General features: G+C 33.9%; 1 protein-coding gene across 2 annotated transcripts in view; it reads right to left on the bottom strand.

Moving 5' to 3' along the window:
- Positions 1–22,296, bottom strand: part of Arid2 (AT-rich interaction domain 2) — a 183,545-nt gene that overhangs the window by 78,985 nt on the left and 82,264 nt on the right. For both annotated transcript variants that reach the window (XM_087199982.1, XM_087199983.1), the window contains one exon: positions 402–535. In XM_087199982.1, coding sequence (XP_087056108.1) covers positions 402–535 — 134 coding nt within the window. The remainder of the gene's footprint in view (positions 1–401; positions 536–22,296) is intronic.

The raw sequence follows: 22,296 nt of genomic DNA, 5'->3' as shown, positions 1-22,296 counted from the left end.
CATTTTAGTGGCTATTCAGAATAAATTGTTTAGCTAACAAGTTAAAAAGTATATAATGAAAAAGAAAGTTTACTTGAAAGTATAGATATTTGTAACTGTAATAAAAATTCCTGTAACTAAAATTCTTTTTTTTTTTGGTACCGGGGATTGAACTCAGGACCTTGTGCTTGCACGGCAGGCACTAGAACCACTGAGCTAAATCCCTGGCCCCATAGCTAAATTCTTAAAACAACCTATGATAGAAAGGGCCTTGATACCAATTAGATGTCAATCTTTGAAAGTTGGACCACTATAATATTTTAAGTGTTCTCATGTACACAGGGACTAATTCATTGGATGACAGCTACTTTTCAAATTCAAAACTGTGGACCTATGCCCCGTTAATTTCCAATGATATTTACCTGATACACTGTGTTGCTGGTAATTGTAAGAAGATGGAATTGCACCAATAGGAAGCTGTGGCTTTGGATTGCCAGGTGGTACTTCATCATCATCCTCCCCAAAATGATGAACTTTCTCATATTTTTCTAGGTAACTGAAATAGAAAAATAGTACAGCAATTTAAAATTAAATGTATCATCTTATTTTTTTAACTCCTGCAACATACTTTTTTCCAGTTCCCCCCAAATCTAATAATAATAACAAAATAGTAAAGTGTCACAAATTTGTTATTGAAACAGTAACTTCAGTTATCAATATCATTTCAGATAATCTCAATGCAGTGGTTCTAAAAGAGCTTTGATATTTTCAAAAGAACATACTATTACTCAAACCACAACAGTAGTGAATATCAAAGGACATCTGTAGATGAACAATAGTACATTTATTTATTGTTTTTTAAGTTATACATGGTTGCTACCCCCCAAAAAGTGAAAATTAGAGGATTTCCTTACCCTGGACCCTCCAATTTTACCAAGAGAAAACTACAGATTCATGTGTATATTTCAGTATATTTTTGTGAACATTTTTATTTAACAATATAGTTTAGAGGTCTAAGAATATTTTTATATACTGCACTATTTCACTTTTTAAGAAATTAAATAGTATTTGATCCTATTGATATGTAAGAATTTACCTTGTTCTCTAGTGATACATTCTGGTTATATTCAGTTTTATTTTTCGTTCTCACAAATCATGCTGCAATAAGCTTAATCTGTACATTTAATTAAATATTTTCTCTTCATAGACAGTAGAAATGGTATGGGTGATACAGATGTGGTTAAATTCCCATCCAAAAGTAGTATGCCTAATAAATTTTGACCAATTTATAAGGTAATTCCTGTATCCCCACTATATCATCGCTGATATGATTAATCCTAGTATTAATCAGAATTCAAATTTCAAAATCACAATCTATTTCTACCTACTAGTATATAGTAAGATTCCCAAATAAAATATAAAATGAGGACACAACTGGTTAAACCATGTCAAACACAACACTATGTAGTCTAACACAGTTGTTACTAAATAAGTCAAACTAATTGACATATTCACATTTACCATAAAAAATTCTATATATGATTATTTTATGTATAAATCCTAGCATTTTTGTTTTTAGTAAAAGACTTTAATTTTTAAGGTAGAATAAGTAGACGCTAAACTTTTATAAATATAAAAACTAATGACATGAAAAATCATTATTACTATTTCTCATTTTCCCCTTTCCATTTTACAAGGAAAATAATCTACATTCTCAAGCCTGGTAAGGAATTAAAATGTCCCTTCTGTTTCTTCCAAGTTCTTCATAAAAGCTTAATTTGATCAGGAAACTCTTTTCCTAGCAGGTAGCTCAAGAGCTCATGAATCCAATACTTTTCTTTACTGTTGCAGATATAGCATATTAAAGCAGAGATATACATTCAGATATAACCTCTGAGCACTGAAGAAGGTATGTAGCTGCACAAATTTCCATCAGATTCCAGGATATAGTTTACCGTCTAAAAACATAAAAGAATGCTTAAAAGGGGGCAGTCTCTTACTAGTATAAATCTACAATGAACTTACATGGATAAATGAATCAAGCTTATTCTTTTGGATTATTAATGCAGCTACCATAGAAAAAAGAACAGGTATAAATTTAGACACAAAAGCAACCTAGAAAACAGTTGCTCAAAAATTATGTGATATGTTTTCTGAGAGAAAACATTACTAGTAAGGGCTATAGTAGGAACTTTTCTTTCGTCCCAGAACACCCAAAATGGAATGTAAGCAATATGGAGTGAACTGACAACATCATTGTATATTTTAATAAAAAGTATATATTATTGCTTACATAAAAATCTTCATAATTCAAATTTTCATAAGATTTTTAAAAAATACATGACTTATCACTTGTGACACTAACTCTATTCCTCCAAACAGATACTTTGCACAATTCCAACCCATGGAAATGAATAGTTTAGGCTGTTGCAATGTTTGGAAATGTTGTATTTTTGGCTTGAGTGCTAGTATCTTTTCTCATTGCCATCACTAAATATTACCAATGGAGATGCAAAAGGTTTTGCCACCAGTTCTGATCTCTTATCTGCTCACTATGAAATCTTTCTTTTTTTCTAGTCTTTCAAAGTTATATTTCTAAAAAACTTTAACAGACAAGAGAACACAGCTAAAATACAAAGAAGCACAGTTACATTTCAAAGTCTTCTGATTTAGTTCTCTAGTATGGCCTTGAGTTTATACACTAACAGATTATTACTCTGTTTACTTACAAATGAAATACACTAGACGGAACATTTCTTTCTCTACTTAGTGTGAATGACATCAATTTGAAGAGTTAACACTAATCAAACAAGGATTACTGAACTCCTACAGTAATCTGCCCTAGCATACCACATATTTAACTTCACACTGATAAACTATTAGAATCCAGATGAAAGTAACTCTCTTGTCAGGCAAAATACTTGGTTCCCTTATTTATCATTAGGAAGAGATTTAGGAGGGATGAGTTACATCTTCATTTTCTTCAACTTGTCATTAATTCATTTCATGGGAGATATTATGTTGTATTTCCTATACTCTATGCCATACTTCTTTTCTGATTACAGAAAGACATCAAATAGAAGTGGAATACAATATAAAATCAAATAGTGCTACTCAACTACAACTTGAGCTTAAGTGTGAAGGATAGAAGCATAGCTCAGTAGTAGGGCTCTTGGCTAGACTGTGCCAAGCTCTGAGTTTGATCCCCAGCACCACAATCAACCAGCCAACCACAAAATCATGACCAATACAATGAGGGGAAAGCTGCTCATTCAAAATAACATTTGGGCCAGGGATTTAGCTCAGTGGTGCTGTGCCTGCCCAACAAGTGCAAGGTCCTGAGTTTGATTCCCAGTACTGGGAAAAAAAAAAAATTAAGTAACTTAGACACTATTAAAATGAATGTGGGAAAATTTAACATATCCTTTGTAGTATCTAATCAATTCATTAGATTAGGTTACAGAACCCTTAACTATAATCACAAATAAGATTTATTTAGTAGATGTAATAATTCTTAAGTCTCCAGGGAAATTCTAAAACTAATCATATATCATTTCACAATAAATTTCATTTCACAAAAAAAATCACAATAAATTCAACATTAAATATTGTACAGGGTACATTCAGCTATAATGCAATTCAAAGAAAATTTTTTCTTAAGAAATCAAATACTTAGAAAATTAAAAATAATTTTCTATTACGAAAATTCCAAATCCATATGCAAGACTAATACAATAGCACCCATCAAGAGATATCAATTCATGGTCAATCTAGTTTCATCTTGTTTCAATCAATCTTTTTCAAGATTAATTTAAATGTTCAGCATAAAATTTCATCTATAAATATTTTGGCTGGCTGCTTGAAAATTAAAAACAGTAACAATCACCACCACCAATCAACAAAAGTTTTGACTCTTCCTAGATTGAGGGCAAAAACAATCAAATATGTGTGATGGAAACACTTCCATATAAAACAGAAAAAGATGACAGGGCTCATATTTATCTACCTCCTTAAATCCAAATGAAATGAAACTTTGCAGGCAAAAATAAATATTGGCGACATTCTAAAGTCAGAAATTTTTAGGAATTCTGGTACATTTAAGATAGTTTAGTATTCACAAAGCTAACTTGTAAAACATTTTGGGAAATACTAGTATGGAAAAATTGGTATCATGAGGTGATGGTGATCTCTACTACTATGATATATAAGCACTTCAAGATTAAAAACCAGGCACAAAACCAAAGATGGTAGCCTGGAAACTATAAATATAATGAAGTTTCTCTGCTAGGACTGGCCAGAAAGAGCATTTAAAAAGTAGCTCTGACACTGTAGAAAATCATATTAGTAATGTACAACATGAGTTTGAGAAGCTTGTCTAGGGCTGAGGATTTAGCTCAGTGGTTCTGCCACCTGCCTTGCAAACCCAAGCACCCAAGTTCAATGCCTGGTACCAGAAAAAAAAAAAAAAAAAAAAAAAAAAAAGAAGAAGCTTGTCTACACAGAAAGGAAAAAAAAAATTAATGAAAATAATTAGTTGCTAAATGTGAAAGGGCATGTAGATAAACAGGGACATAAATGTAGGAAGAAAAAATGTAAAAATCAACCATCCTGAAGACAGTCAAGAATAAATGAAACAGAAGCAATAATTATTGATGTAACAGAAGAATTTTTTTAGATGAAAGGTATAGTATATACATCAAAAAGCTCTGAAGAGCTGGGGTATTACGGTTCATGGGTCATCAGGCAAAAGTTAATGGAAGGCAAAATCACTGATGCATCTTAATGAAAGGTTTAAGCTTCAAAGATAAAAGAAGATTTCTACAACTATCCAGCACTACAGACATACACCAAAAAGCTTTAAGTACATTTGAACTAAACCTGATTTCTCTTCACAATTAATTGATAGAAGATAATGAACAAATATCAGACTTGGAGGAGAAAGATTATTTCTCAAGAATTTCCTGCCCAACTATGTTTTTTATCTAAAACAACAAAAATTCATTTTCAGATATATAAAGTCTCAGAAGAATAAAGCTGCACAGCCTTCTGGAAAAAAAAACCCCACTCAAATAAGGACTTTAATTGATGAGAGAACCAAAACTAAGGAATGGTTAGAAAAAGGGAATAAAATGGTGGCTATCAAGAGCCACGGACTTGGGGAAAAGAGATGTTTGTCAAAGGCTACCAACTCTCAAAATGGTTAACAAAGTTAAATGATAGATGTGTTGACTTAATTCTGACCATCATTTTAAAATATAGATATATCAAATCATCACATTCCTCAGGTTAAAAATTATAAAATTTTATGTCAATTATAGTTTACTACAGATGGAAAATTTTAAAAATTAAGGAATGATTAAGTAGCAGATGACTAACAATGAACACAGATACCAAATTCAGTTTTCAACACTAATTGTGGCATTATAAAAGAGAAGGCAAATGTCACTGGTAATTACAAATGGGGAATATAGAAAATGTATAATCATTAAGATGATTTGAAAATGATACTTCTAGTATGACATGCAAGAACTTTTCCACAAAAATAGAGAAGGAAGTAGCAAGTACTAACACTACTCAATGTGTTACTTACACAAGAAAAGAGAACAAAGTGGGTTTATTCTCAGTTAATATTAAGGGAAATACGTTCTCAGCTGTATCTCTTAACTTTTCAAATGCTTAATTATAAAATTAATTAAAATCATTACTTTTCATCATTAACTTTGACAGGGAAATGAAGACATTAAGGCATTTATATGTAGAGAAAAGGAGAAAACAAAGAATATTTTGATGAAGCATTTGTTTCTTAGACATCTATCCTAGAAAAAACTGGAAAAATAAATACCATAAATGATAGCATGAATAAAAAACACTGTGGCATATTTATGCAGTGAAGTGCATATTAGGACAGTGAAAAGTAACAAGCTAATTGGATCCATATGAATAGCCATAAAGAACAAATATTATGTTAAAAAATCTTTTTAGATTACATTATGATTCTATTGATATGAAGGTCATAAACATGTAAAATATTTTGAACAGATTTTTAGCAATATACGAACATGAGAAAATCATAAAGAACGGTAAGATAATTATTGAGAGATTTAAAAAGGGGGAGTAAAGACTGGCAGCAAAATACAGCCTCTCTGAACCTAGAATCAAGGTACCTAGAAAAAAAATCAAGACACCTAGAAATAAATAACTTAGTGGAAAAAAATCTCTAGCAATCAAAAAAGAGCTGACAGGAAAACTAGAAACTACAGAGAAACTGGAGAAACTGAACATAATGCAAAATGACTTTTTCTGCATGACAGCTAGAGTTGGAGAAGAAATCCAGTTCAATGCCTGGTGTATTTGAGTGTATTTAAATCAGAAGTCATTTTGAGAAGAGACTGTTTAAGAGTTTAAAACTGTGCTTCAGAACTACAAACCAATTATGCTAACAAGATTTCTGGGGTCACCTGACCACAGTGACTGAGTGGGAGACAGCCACAAGAGACAGTAGCAAAATCAGGCATGCTGGCACACACCTGAAACCCCAGCACTCAGGAGGCAGAGACAGCAGGATCATCGTGACTTCAAGGCCAGTGTACAAGATGAGTTCAAGGCCAGCCTAAACTATATAGCAAGACCCTATAACCCACAAGAGCAAGACAGACAGATAAACAGAGAGAGGGAGAGACAGAAATAAGAGAAGGTACAGGCTACACATAAACCCCCTGCGAAGTTTAAGCTCAGGCTGGGAAGGAAACAGGGATCCTACTGGACATAGAAAATCAGATAAACATCAGCAGAATTATAGTGTATCCTACCATCATAAATAAATAGACTAGCTAAAAAAAAATCAACAAAGAAAGATCGGAGTTCAACCACACCTTCAAAAAAACAAACTTAAGCAGTATCTACAGGTGTTCTACCCTCAAATAACAGAATATACATTCACAGCAGCATATGGAAGTTTCTCCAAAATAGACTACATACTAGCCAACAAAGCAGGCATAAGTAAATACATAAGAAATTAAATTATCCCATATCAGATCACAGTGGAATGAAACTCTGCCATTTCATTCATGGCAAAATAAACCACAGGAATTACAGAAACATGGAGATTAAGAAATACACTCTTGAATAATCGAAGAGTCACAGAAGAAATTAAGGATGAAATTAGTTCCTAAAAGAGTAATGCCAGTACAACACACCAAAACCTGTGGGACACCATGAAAGCAACCCTAAAAGGAAGGATTATAGCTGTGAATGGGTACATCAGAACAGAGCAAACTCAAATAACCCAGTGATGCACCTCAAGGTCCTAGAAAAACAAGAACAATCCAAATACAAAGCTATTACAAGACACAAAATTATGAAGATCAGAGCAGAAATTAATGAAATTCAGATTAAAATAATACAAAGAATCAATGAATCAAAGAGCTGGTGCTACAAGTGAATAAAAATAGATAAATCCTTAGCCAATTTTATCCCCCAAAAAGGAATGAAAAGACACATATCTATGCAATTAGAAATAAAAAGGCAACAACAGTCATTGCACAAATCCAGAAGATTATTAGGAACTAATTTGAAAACTTGTATTATAATAAAATGGAGAAATCAGAAAAAATGGATAGATTCCTAGATACATATGAATTCTCAAAACTGAACCAAGTAGATATAAAAACCCTGAATAATCCAATGACAGGCAATGAAATAGAAGCAGTAATAAAAAACCTAGTAAGAAAAGCACAGGGTTTGATGGACTCACCCTGAGTTCCACAAGAACTTCAGGGAAGATCTAATGTTAATACTCATTAAACCCTAATGAAATAGAAAGGATAGAAGTACTGCCAAACTCATTCTTGGAAGCTACCCTTACCTGGATTCTAAAACCAGGCAATGACTCAACCAAAAAGGAAAACTATAGGCCAATCTCCTCACTCAACATAGATTTAAAAATCCTCAACATGAAACAGGCAAACAATGCAACAAATCAAAATGATAATTCATCATGACCAAATAGGCTTCATCCTAGGAATGCAAGGATGGTTCAACTTACACAAATCAATAAATATAATACACCACACAAACAAGGACAAAATCACACAATCATTTTGATACATTGGGGAAAAGCCTTTCACAAAATCTACCATCCACTCTGAAGAAAATAAGATATGGAAGATATAGACATGGATAATAGAAAACAGACATAGAAGACATAGATAAAGCCTTATCTCAATCTGATAAAAGAAATTTATGATAAACCTAATATAAAACAGAACCACTAAACCCGCTGGAAGAGAGAATATGTAGAATGCTTGAAGACATAGGAGTAGGCAAAGACTTCATGAACAAAACCCTGACCACACAGGAAATACTACAAAGAATCAACAACTGCGTCCTCATCTTATTAAAATGCTTTTGCACAGCAAAAGAAATACTGATAGAGTGAAAAGACAATCTACAGAGTGGGAAAAATTTTTAGCCAGTGGTTCCTCAGACAGATGACTAATTATCTAGAACATATGAAAAACTGAAAGATATGAGACCCTCCAAATGTAAAGACCCAATCCAAAAATGGGCATCTGAGATAAATAGACATGTCTCAGATCAAGAAGTAGAACCAGCAAATACATGAAAAAATGTTCAACACCACTGGTCATTCAAGAAGTGCAAATTAAAACAACACTGAGATTCCATCTCACTCCAGAAAGAACGGCTATTATCAAGAAATCAACCAACAACTAATGCTAGCTGGGATGTGGGAAAAAAGGAACTCTTCTCCACTGTTGGTGAAGTGTAGGCTGGTGCAACCACTATGGAAATCGGTGTGGAGATTCATCAAAAATCTAGGATTAGAGGTCCCATTTGACCCAGCTATTCCCCTTCAGGGTATCTTCCTAAAGGAATAAAAGCATCAGACCATAGCAATATATATGCACCCATATTTATAGTGGCACAGTTTGTAATAGCTAAATCTTGGAAGCAGCCCAAATGCCCATCAACTGACAAATGGATAAAAAAGACGTAGTTTTTTAAACAATGAAGTACTAACCTGCCATAAAGAAGTATAAACTTGAGAAATTTCTAGATAAATGGATGCACCTTGAAACCATACTCTTAAGTGAAATAAATCAAGCACACGTGTAAATATCACATTGTTTCTCTGGTATGAGAAACTGAAAGTATAAATAAGGACCAAAATATATAACAGATATTGTGAAATAGAAATTGTTCAAAATTATACCAAGTGTGAGACACTTTGTTAATAATTAAAATGTTTTATGCAAAAAGGTACAGTATTAGGAAATGAGTGAGAGATTAGCAAATGAAAATATATTCTTTTGTATTTACCACTGTTATTTTCTAATTACTTTAGTTATGAAAAATTATTTTTCATGGAATGGCTTTTATATTTTCTTAATATCTACTTGTATTACATTAAAATAAAATAAAAATAATTTTAAAAATTTATTAATGAGGAAAAACTAAAAGCGTTTACTCTGAAATCAGAAACAGAACAAGGATGTCCACTCTTACCACTCTTGTTCAATATAGTAGTTATAACTTTGACCAGAGCAATCAGGCAAGAGAAAGAAATATAAGAGATACATGTAAGAAAGGAAGAAGTCAATTATCTCTATTTATAGAAGACATGATCTTTTACATAGAAGATGCAAAAATAATTCCACCAGAAGCCTCCGAAAAATAAACAAATTTAGAGTGAAGGGACAAATTATGGAATGGGAGAAAAAATGCCAGCTATTTCTTGAATAGAGGACTATATACCAGTAAATAACTAAACAGAATATATGCCAGTAAAGTACTAAAAAAAAAAAAATTAGATCCACTCAAAAGACTCCATGAAACAATACAAAACTGAAAGTAATAGATACTTCTCAGAAGATGTACAAGTGACAAATAAATGTGAAAAAATGTTCAACATACTGGCAATAGAGAAATACAAATTAAACAACACTGAGATTCCATCTTACTCCAGAAAGAACAGTTTTCAAGAAATCAAGAAATAACTAATGCTGGCAAGGCTGTGGGAATAAAGAACCCTTCTATATTTTTGGTGGGAATGTAAACTAGTATCACCATTGTGGAATCAGTATGGAGAGTCTTCAAAAAACTATAACTAGAAATTCCATTCGACCCAGATACTCTCCTTCTAGGTATCCTCCTGAAGGAGTTAAACACTTCATATTACAGTGATTTATAGCAACAGAGTTTATAATAGTTAAATTGTGGAAGCAGCCTGTATGTCCATCAACAGATGAATGAAAAAAGAAAATGTGGCATTTGTATACAATGGAGTACTATTTTGCCATAGAGAAGGATCAAGAGATGGAAGTAGGGGGAGAGGGAGAGAAAAGTAAGGAAAAAGAATTAAAATGTGATTTCATATGTATCACCTTCCCACAGTGAATGTAATCATTGTGTACTGCAAAGATGTACTAAGAAAAATTAAATAATAAATAAAAATAAAGAGATAAAATATTGAAATTCAAGAACACTTTTTTGGGGGGGGGCGGTGTCGGGGATTGAACTCGGGTCCTCGCTCTTGCGCAGCAGGCGGTGAAACCCCTGAGCTAAATCCCTGGCCCCTCAAGAACACTTTTAAATACCAAAATGTTAAAATGTTTCTCTTTAGGTAACAGAGTTAGGGAAAATATTTAATTTTCTTCTTGCTTCTTAGAAATACACTGTTTCTTTATTTTTGTAATTACCACCTTAAAGTTTGGGTAGATCCCCTGAAGAGAGATACAATAAAAAAGGAACATGCAAAGCTTCATAGAATGTTAGTACAGTTCTATTTTTCTTATCTTGGTATGGCTACACTTACATGTATTAATCTTTTTATGTGTGTATATGGTACTATATATTTCACAATTTTTAAAAACCTAAAAACAAAAAACTAGTGAGTTATTTCAAATTTTCAAAAAATAGGTATTTCTCTAGCTGCATATAACAGAAAATTTCAAATTTCCTTGAAAACTGTGATGTAGTAAAATTCTATAAACTTCATAGAAACAGTAGTTAAAATATACAAATACTAGAAAAACCAATCTATTGTTACATATTTAGCATGCACCCCCCAAAGACCTTATGCATTTATTGCAGAAATCCAATAAAAACTAAACATTAAAATATTCATAACATTAAAACTATGTGTAGATCAAACAAGAAAAACTACTAATATAAACAAAGAATGCCAAACAGCATTTAATAAAATGAAACATGTGCTTCATTGAAAAGAATCAATTAATGAAGAATTCCAGAAGACTTCTATTTTGGATGGACAGTATGCACCTTTTGTTGTTGTGCAACTCAGAGAATTTCTACCATACCTTTTTTTCCCTATAGGCCCTTCCAGGAATCTGCAACCCAACTTGAGCCACAGTTCTTGCTTCTATACAAGACTGACTTTCAAAGTGGGGGTATACACATAAGACACTCAAATAGGGAGGGACATTTAATTCATGTATTGACAATCCCTCTCTCTCCACTAGTCCTACATCAGCCACACCATATGTTATTCATCCCATTTGAGACAATATGGAGGTTCAAAAAGTGGATCCTTCAGTTATTCATTAGCCTTTGAACTGTAGAACCTTCACTGCATTAACTTCCTTGTACTATAATCTCTGTGCATGTCTAGGCTAAGTGTATTGAAAGATATTACTATCTAGTTTTAGCTAAATTATATCCCACAAAAGGGACATTAAATAGATTCCTCCAGAGAAATCACACTGAATAATACAAGCAGAAATGAGAAAGACAGAGCAGACACTTCTAACATGATCTTATCATCAACAATAGTATGAAAGAAAAACAGTGACAAAACAATCAAATAGGAAAAAAGTCAAAAGATTTCAACAATATGGCAGAATAAACCTAAAATGAACCCATGCTTCAAAAGATAGGCCTGGTGATCTAAAGACAGCTTTAAAAATCATACTGAATTCCAGAAGGTTTGTACCTTGTATTACTGAGCAAATGTGTACTTTTATTGAAAATAACAGGAGCCAGTTTTCTTATTATTAGAGAAGAGTTTAAAATATGAAAATGGAAAACTGTGGTGTATAATTGGCATTAAATGTTTAATGTGAGCTCATCCTTTCTAAGATATAGAAATAGGTTCATACACACATGTGCATTTCTTATATAGCAAACGGGCCTAGAAAAAAAATCATTCCTCTTTAAGCAATGAACACATTTAATGTCCAGACATCAATTTCTAAACATCATTCCTTTAAAAAAAAAGTATGTTTCTTGTGGCAAAAGGTTGATTCTAGAGCTGGAACAGGAAAAATATAAGATTAATCTAGAATATCTTATTGTGCCATAAATAAAAGAACTAACCCCAGGGCCAGGGATTCAGCTCAGTGTGCAAGGACCCAAGTTCAATTCCTGGTATCAAAAAAAGAAAAAAAGAACTACCCTCAAATGACATGGACCCATCAAACAGATACAGAAGGCAGCTTGGAAGGTCTCTCATTGGCCAAATCTGGGACAGTTTTTAAAAGATATAGATGCCAAATCTGGTGCAATGTGAGCATTAAACTAAGTACAATGAGAATATAATATTCATTAAATAAAATAATTTCTGAGGCTGTGGTGATATGAATAAATAAGTGATAAGGAGGAGAGGATGGGTGGAGGTCAAACACAGTAGAATGTCAACTAATAAATACAGAAGGAACAATGGCGTTAAAAAAATCACTAAAGAGACATCTAGAAAACAAGTGAAGAGAAGAAGAAACTGAGCACTGGGAATTATGAAAGCCAAAATGAAAACCAGAAACTACAGAAAAACTGGGAGAAACTGAACACAATGCAGAGAAAACAATGAAACAGGCTAGACCACTAACCCTAGCTTCTGAGGAGGGACCTGTCTCTGCAAACACAAGAGTGGTGCTGAGGATCAAACTCCTAGAAGGTTGGACACCAAGAAAATACTCAAGTATTATGCTGAGTATGTTGAAGAGGGATATAAACATCAAAACATACCCAAACCCAAGGGCACATCATAGAAGACCGAAGCTAACCAAAGAAATATCCACAGCAATTTCAGGTTCTCTACCCTAACTGATCTTCAACTCACAGCACAAAAACAATAGAAGCATGAGAAAACAAAGCAACAAGATCTCCCCCTCCAACCCCCAACACCCCAAAAGGTGTTATGATACTAAAGTAGATAGAGGAAGCTATAGGGAAAGAATTCAAAAACCAAATGGTCAAAATGACTGAATACAAGTAGAAACATAAAAGCAAACACATAAGGTATTTAACAAACTCAAAGAGGATTTAACTAAACATATAAAGGATTTTATCAATAAAATGTTAGATGAGCTTAAAGAAGAAACAAGGAATAAACTGAGTCAAGTAAGATAATACAAACCATGAACGACCACTTCAGAAAATAATTAGAAAGTATGAAGAGAGAGCAAGAAGAAACTGATCATATGAAAAGTTCAATGGAAGACATGGGTAGCACACATGACCCATGGGGACGAAGAAGATAAGGTGAATGTAGTAGATCATAAACTCAGTGATACCCTGAAAGCTAGAACCAACAGGTGACTCAAAGCTTAAAAAAAACTAAAAACTCAGATTTAAAGGAATAAAGGAAAAATTAAAAGATAACTCAAAGGGTACAAAAAAATGTATTTAACGAAAGCAGAGTAGAACAATTTCTAAATCTAGCGAAAGAATTCAATAGTCAAGTACAAGAAGCACATAGAACCTTAAATACCCATGAACAGAAAAGAACATCTTCATGACACATCACAATCAAATTTTCTGGGCCGGGGATTTAGCTCAGTGGTTTCGCTGCCTGCTGCACAAGTGCAAGGATCCGAGTTCGATCCCCGGAACCAAAAAAACAAAAACAAAAAACCACAATCAAATTTTCAAAAATTCAACAAAAGGAGAGAATACTAGAAGCTGTTAGAGAAAAACAGCAAGCTTGGGAAATCTTCCTTTGTCCTTGCTTCTCATCTCTCGTTCTTACATCTATTTTTCATTTTTTTCTCTTTTCCTGTTTGATTTTTCTCCCTTTAATTACTTCTCTGTTATTTTTGCTGTCTATATACCTTTTCTTCTTCTTTTTTCTTTTATCTTCCTTATACCCTCATCAGTTTTTCCTCTTACCTTTAATAATTCCATAAACATCCTTCTACTACCCAAAAAGATCCTTTGTGGCATTTTTCTCTTCTCCTCGTATCAAAGTTTTTCTCTTGCATTTCTCCATTCCCAAACACTATATTCATAGTAAAACCATAAAGCTTTATTATTCTTCTGATCGTTTACTCTGTAAAATTATTGAATTCTTTTCACCATATGTAGTGATATCGCTATCACAGCACTTTGTATATATTAGCTGTAAATCAATTTGTAGGTTTTCTTTTCTTTTTTTTGTACTGGGGATTGAACCCAGGACCTTGAGCTTTCGAGGCAGGTGGCAGCACCACTGAGCTAAATTCAAACCTGGGTTTTCTTAATGTTTACATCATAATTGCAGATTTTTCCTCTAGGATTAAGGGTGGTACATAATTGGTTCTTATGGTATGTTACTATCTGGTTTGTCTTTGACAATACTACTGTAGATGATTTGTTTGATATTAACAAGGCCACATAATTGTAATTTCTCTATAAACCAACACTCGGATTGCATGGATGACATTAACAGTACTACAGGTACATTTCAGAGAACTTGGTTACTGGGCTAACTACATTACATTCTCCCCTCAAAAATGAACCGAAGTGGTTGGATCTTGGAGTTGTGCCAAAGGATTATAGTTAGCCAAACCCAAAAAGTATCACTGAAAAGCAACTAAAGAGGTCTATACTAGCAACAAAGTCTTTATAGACTATAAGCATCCACAAACCTCAGCACAAAACAAAACAAACAAACAAAAACAATGAAAAAATAAGGCAACAAAATGCCTCACAACATTCCAAACTCCCTAAGGGCAACCAAGGGAGCACTGAGAGGCAGAACAGGGTAAGCCACACACATGGATTAGTCAAATGGACAACAGAAGATGTTACAAAACAGCTCAAAGAGACACCCAGTGAGATTAGAGAAACATAAGTGATGCATATAGAACCCCAAAGAGCCACAACAAAAAGAAAACCTCTCCACTCCACATTTATTCAAAGTACCAGAAGTCCATCACAGGGAAAAATCTTAAAAGCTGTTGGAAAAAGACAATGAATCACATATAAAAGTAAACACATTACAATTATAGTAGAGTTCTCTACACAAATCTTACAGGGCAAGAAGGCTTGAAGCAAAGTATTTCAAGCATTGAAATATAAAATTTTTGGCTGGGTGCAGTGGTGCATCGCTTAATTCCAGCACTTGGGAGGTTAAGGCAGGAGGATCGTCAAGAGTTCGAGGCCAGCCTGGGCTACACGGTGCACTCAAGGTAAGCTTGCACTAGAGAAGGTCTCAAAAAAAAGGTTAACAATTTCTCACCCTGTGAGTTACGTATGCTGCAAAACTATCCTTCAAAATTGATGGAAAAATACAGTATTTCCATGACAAGGAGCTCCTCAAGAAATTCATGATCACCAAACTAACATTATAAAAAATTCTGAAGGATATCTAGAGACAATGAAAGCAACAATGCCAATAAGTCAAAAAGGATAAAAACACCTCACAAGAAGAATACCGAAGCAAGAAGGGAAAAAAATAAGGAAATCAGAAACACAAAAATAATGCAACAACAGGAATAAGTCAGTACCTCTGAGTAATAACTCTCAATGTGAATGGTCTCAAAAATTCAATTTCTCGGCCCGGGGATTTAGCTCAGTGGTTCCAGCGCCTACCTCGCAAGCGCCAGGTCCCGAGTTCGATCCCTGGCACAAAAAAAAAAAAAAAAAAATTCAATTTCTCTTGGGTTGGGAATTTAGCTCAGTGGTGCTGCCGTCTGCCTTGCAAGCACAAGGTCCTGAGTTCGCTCCCCAGTACAAAAAAAATTTCAATATCTCAATCAAAAGATAAAGACTGGTAGAATGGATCAAAAAACAAAACCCAATGATATGCCATACACAAGGAACATATTTAGTTAAAAAAGAAAACTCACAGATTAACATTCAAAGGATGGAAAACAATATTCCATGCAATGGAAGCCTGGAAAAAGGAGTTGCTATCCTAATTTCAGACAGAGTGGATTTCAAGCCACGACTGATAAAAAGAGACAAAGAAGGTCATGACATATTAAGGGAATAATTCAACAGTAAGAAAAAACAATTATAAACATAACATTCATTAGGCAATACCTAACTTCATAAAACATTGACATGAAAAATCAGATAAACACTAATACAGTTGTACTGGGGGACATCAATACCCCACTGTCACAAAGAGGGCCCCCCCACCGAAATCAACAAAGAAATACATTATTACCTTGGTTTACAAACGCTTCTGTATGCAAACAGTTCGGTTTGAAAACAAAAGCGTTCAGCAAAATTTTGCTTCCATGCTCAAACTCTGCATTGGGTAACAAACATGACCATAAACATTTTCCTCATACAAACACAAATGTAGTCATCTTCCCCAAAATTGTAAAATTAAGTTCATAAAGCAAGGAGTATTAGAGTTGAACCAATCTTTCAAGTAATTGGACTTAATAGATATCTACAGTGTCCCATGCAAAAATAGAATACACATTCTTCTCAGCATCACACAGGACTTTCTCCAAAATAGATCACATACTAGCCCATAAAGCAAGGATAACAGTGCAATAAAACTACAAATCAGTGGCAAAAGACACATCAGAAACTATGCAAACACCTGGAAATTAAATAGCACCCTCTTGAAAAATCAATGGGTCACAGATAAAATTAAAGAAGAAATTTGTTCCTATAATCAAATGATAATGATAGTACAACATACTGGAATCTATGGGACACAATGAAAACAGTTCTAAGAGAAACATTTATAGTGGTAAACTCCCACATCGGAAAAACACAGTGAGCTCAAATAAATAAGCTAATGATATGCCTCAAGGTACTAGAAATCCAAGAACAATCCAAACACAAAACTACCTTATGGAAGAAAATTACAAAGATCAGAGCAGAAATTAAAGAAATTGAACCTCAAAAACAATACAAAGATCATTTCTCAGCCTTTTGGCTAAGATCAAGTATAAAAATAAAAAGAATCAATGAACTGAAGAGTTAGTTCTTTGAAACATTAAGCAAAATAGACAAACCCTTAGCCAATCTTACCAAAATAAGAAAAGACCCAAATCCATGCAATTAAAAATGAAAATTGTGAAATCACAATGGACTTTGCTGAAATCTAGAAGATCATCAGTAACTACTTTGAGAAACTGTACTCTCATAAAATGGAAAATTAACAAGAAATGGATAAATTCCTACATATACATGAATTACTAAAGCTGAACCAAGAAGATATAAAAATCCCAAATAATCCATTATCAATGAAAATGAATATGCAAAAAACTACCAACTAAGAAAAACCTAGATCCCAACAGATTTACAAATTTTATAAGAAATTTAGAGTAGATCCAATACTAGTACTCCTCAAACTCTTTAAAGAAATTAAAAGGAAAGCAGTACACCCAAAGTCATTCCTGGAAGCAAGCATTACCCTGAGTCCAAAACCAGAAGAGGACCCAACCAAAACCAGAACTACAGGCCAATCTCTTTCACGAACACAGATACAAAATTCCTCAATAAGATACTGACAAACAGAATGTTGCAAATCATCAAAAAGATCATACACCATGACCAAGCATGATTCCTTCTAGGGATGTAGGGATATTTAACATATGCAAATCAAGAAATGGTAGACATACAGAAGCAAACACAAAAATCACTTGATCATCTCAACAGATCCAGAAAAAGCGTTTGACAAAATCCAACATCTATTCCAGAAAAACCCTGAAGAAAATAGGTATACAAGGTCTTTATCTCAATCTGGTAAAAGCAATCAGAAGCTGAAAGCTTTCCCTTTAAATCAGGAACAAGAGAATGATGTCTGCTATCACCACTCGTATTCAATGTAGTTCTCAAAACTTCAGCCATAGCAATTAGACAAGAGAAAGAAATAAAAAGGATACAGATAGTGAAGGAAGAAATTAAATTATTATTTGTGGATAACATGATCCTCTACAGAGAAGACCCCAACAACTCTAACTCACTCTACTCTTTCTCTCTTTCTCCCTCTCTCCCTCTCTCTCATTGCAGGACTGTGGGTGATCATCTCTCCTAAGCAAGAGGTTATGGAGGAGAGCTCATCTGCAGAGGAGAAGAAGAAAAAGGCAGAGGAACACCTCACTTCAAATGAGGTAATGGAGATGTGTAAAATATGCAAAATTTTGTAGAAAAGCACCACCCAAATAAGGCTGTAGCAGTGTGAGGATGAATCTATTTAAGGACAATGCAGTGTCACATTTCGGTGAAATCCTCAAAAGCAGTCACTGGATGGGTTCCTTGTTAAAGTTGCAGGAAAAGACAAAGATTCCATTGACCCAGTAGATAGCATTGATTCCTTAGTGATAGTGAAAGTAGTCCTACACAATAACCCTCCTCTCTTTTGTCTCCCTCACATCAGCCATGAATGTTTTCAAAGCTAAGTTCAGGTTATTTTGTTTATTTTTGTTTATATTGTCTTTTCTTTATTAATTTGTATTATAACATAGTATTGTAATCATTTCTATATGAATATTTTTGGGTGGTAGAATGAATCATCTGCATTTCCATTATTTCTTACGGGGAAATTCTCTTTCATATGCCAGTACTTTGGATTACAAGCACACTTCCAGAATGAATTATGCTCCCAAACCAAGGTTTTACTTTACTAGGAATTAACTGAACTAAGGAAGTGAAAGACCTCTATTATGAAAGGAGACAGAAGGTGATATTAGAAAATGGAAAGATATCCTCTGTTTCTGGATAGGCAGAACCTATATAGTCAATCCAAAATATACTTCCACACTTCCAAGACTGTCATACAGACTTAAGGCAATCTCAACAAAATACCAATAGCACTCCTCAAAGAACTAGAGAAAACAATCCTAAAATTCATATGGAACCAGAAAAGACCTAAAATAGCAAAAGCAACACTGGGCAACAAGGGCAAGGCAGGGGGCAGACAATCCCTGACTTCAAGTGATAAAAACAGCACAGTCGGCAAAAAAGACATGTGGATCAATGAAACAGAACACAGCATACAGAAGAAACTCCACACACTTAACTATGTTATCTTTGACAAAGGGGCCAAATCCTTTTGATAGAAGAAAGATAACCTCTTTAGGAAACGATGCTGAGAATACTGGCTATTCACATGCCAAAAATTGAACCTAGTAGACCCGTATCTCTCACCAAGCAAAAAACCAAAATCAAAGTAGATCAAAGATCTACATATTAAAACAGAAGCAATCTGCTGGAAGACGAAATAAGTAAAACTTTTGAAGACATAGGTAAAGGCAAAGATTTTCTAAACAGAACTCTGGTTGCAGAAGAAATAATACCAAAAAAATCAATAAATGGGATCACACTAAAGTAAAAACCTTCAGCAGAGGAAATCACCAGCCAAGTATAAGAGACAACCTACAGAATGGGAAAAAAATTCACCAGCTATTCCCTGAACAAAAGACTAATATCTAGAATACATAAGCAACTCCAAAAAAATTAATTCTCTCCAATTTAGGCTCCAGTTCCAGGCCTCCTGGCTCATCCAACAGATCTCTCTACCTAAAAAAAGTGCAATGGTCAATGAATGTCCCAGCCCCATTCTCCCAGGCCTGGAAGTAGGAGGAAGAGAAGAAGAGGAGAAAAAAGACAAATCAGTACTGAATTACTCAAACTTTCACTTTGCCCAAGCCAGAAGAAAGCAAAGGGGAGAAGGACTGCAGAGTAAGTTATTTATTTTCACTTGAACATAGAAGGAAAGTGTCACAATCTCCCCTTGCCCAAAAAAATCAAATAATGGGCATGTGAAATGAATAGACACTTCTCAGATGTCTACTGAGAAATGCAAATTAAGACAACACTGGGATTCCATCTCATTCCAGACAGAATGGCTATCATCAAGAATTCAACCAATAACAAGTGCTGTAGGAGAAAAAGAAACTATTACTGGTGGGAGTATAAACTGGCACAACCACTACAGAAATCAGTATGGAGATTCTTTAAAAAAACAAAAAACAGAAATTCCATTTGACCCAGCTATTCCCCTTCTAAGTATCCCCCCATCATACCACAGTGATGTATGCATACCCACACTTATAGCATCACAATTCATAACAGCTAAATCTTAGAAGCAGCCTGTATGTTCACCAACAGACGAACAGATAAAGAAAATACGGTATTTATACAGAACTGAATACTACTGTGCCATATAAACAATAAACAAGTCATTTGTAGGAAAATGGTTGTACCTTGAGACCATAATGCTAAGTGAAATAAACCAGACATACAAACTTAAATACTGCATGGTATCTCTTATATGGGAAACCCAACGTATAAATAATGTGGAAAATAAAGAAAAGATGAAAAAAGGAGAAGTTATTGTAATCCAGCATGAACAATGTATCTAAAAGTATATAACTCTATTTAGTATAATTGCTGTATATGTTTTACAGTTTTTTGGCCTACTAGTAGGGCTGTTAATCTGTATGTATAATTAACTTTAAAAAATAAATGAATCTGATGTTGGCAAAGGGTTAGGGTTAGGGTTGGAGGGTCAGGAGGAAGGGGGGAAAAAGAATGGAGATGTGTTATATACATGTATCAATTCCCCACAATGAATGTAATCATTATGTACTGCCAACATTTACTAATAAAAAATTTTAAAACACTAACCAAAATATGAGTATAATAGTACTAATAAACTCAAAATAAAGTATCTTCCCATGTATTAGAGAAAACTAGATAAATTACAGGTTATATGGTCAGCTAAGCTAGAGCTAGAATATTTCAGGAAAAAAATTCATATTTAAACTTATCTTCCATTCGTATATCTACTCCCTGTTAATCTTCAGTTGTTTTTACCCTTTCGGATCTATAATTAATTGACAGCAGTTATTCCACTAACTAAATTGCATCCATTTTATTACATTTACTTCTTTGTCTCCTCATTGCACTTATTCAGAATGTGTGGCACAACGAGCCACAATAAATCAAGATACTGCAATGTAAAATATACCTGAATGTAACTCCAGCGTTTGAAAGGCTGAGGCAGGCTGATTGCCACAAATCTGAGGCCAGTAATGACTTAAGTAATGAGTAGAGACTAGATTAGGGATTTTTAGGATTTTTCTATCAGAAACTTTGCGTTCATTTCTAACAACGCTAGTTATAAGTTAACAAACAAAACTCATTTTATAAATTGATATCTGCAAAGGCAAAAGGTAATTATGACTTTGATTTACAATGATAATTATATTTTTGCTAGTATAATTCTTGAGTCAGAAGGACTAACACATTGACTATGTTTTTCTAAATCTGTTTATCTTATTGAATGGAATATGTACTTAAATCTAACAGACTACATTTTGAATGAGTTAAAAATAGAATTAACGGGGCTAGGGATTTAGCGCAGTGGATTCGCCGTCTGCTGCGCAAGCGCAGACCCGAGTTTGATCCCCGGTACAAAAAAAAAATACACATATATATATATAGATAAAAGTATATAAACTGGGCCGGGGATTTAGCTCCGTGGTTTCGCTGCCTGCTGCACAAGCGCAAGAACCTGAGTTCGATCCCGGTACCAAAGCAAAAACAAAAATAGAATTAACTGGGCGGGGGATTTAGTTCAGTGGCACTGCACCTGTCTCGCAAGCCCAAGGTCGTGAGTTTGATCACCAGTACAAAAAAAAAAAAAAGAATTAACTACTGACTACTTTGCTACAAAGCTGTAAAAAATTAAATCTAAATACTTTCTTTTTAAGAAATTATGAACTATGAAAAAATTTAGGAAGAATTATTAAATCATACTGAATATCGCTGGAAATGTAAGTACACATTTTGCTAACAATCATATTAGTAAATCAATTCACAATGTCTCAAAGCAGAGTATGATAAAAGAAACCAATAAAATACACATGTAATCTTTCATTATTATTATTCTGCACATTAGACGTTTTTAAAGAAAGAAAATGAAAGAATATGCTGATTAACTGAAGTGCTGATAAAAACATTTTGAAAGTACCACTTTTTGCTGTTGTTGTTGTTTTGGTTTTTTGAGACAGAGTTTATGTAGTTCAGGCTGGCCTTAAACTCACTATGTAGCCCAGGCCAGCCTTGAACTTGTGGCAATCTTCCTTCCACAGCCTTTGAATGCTG

This window comes from Heterocephalus glaber, unplaced genomic scaffold, assembly GCF_053883595.1.
Source record: "Heterocephalus glaber isolate CG9 unplaced genomic scaffold, H.glaber_assembly_v1.0 deba00001733, whole genome shotgun sequence".
Taxonomy (NCBI): Eukaryota; Metazoa; Chordata; class Mammalia; order Rodentia; family Bathyergidae; genus Heterocephalus; species Heterocephalus glaber.
This window is presented reverse-complemented; position numbering and strand designations above follow the sequence as displayed.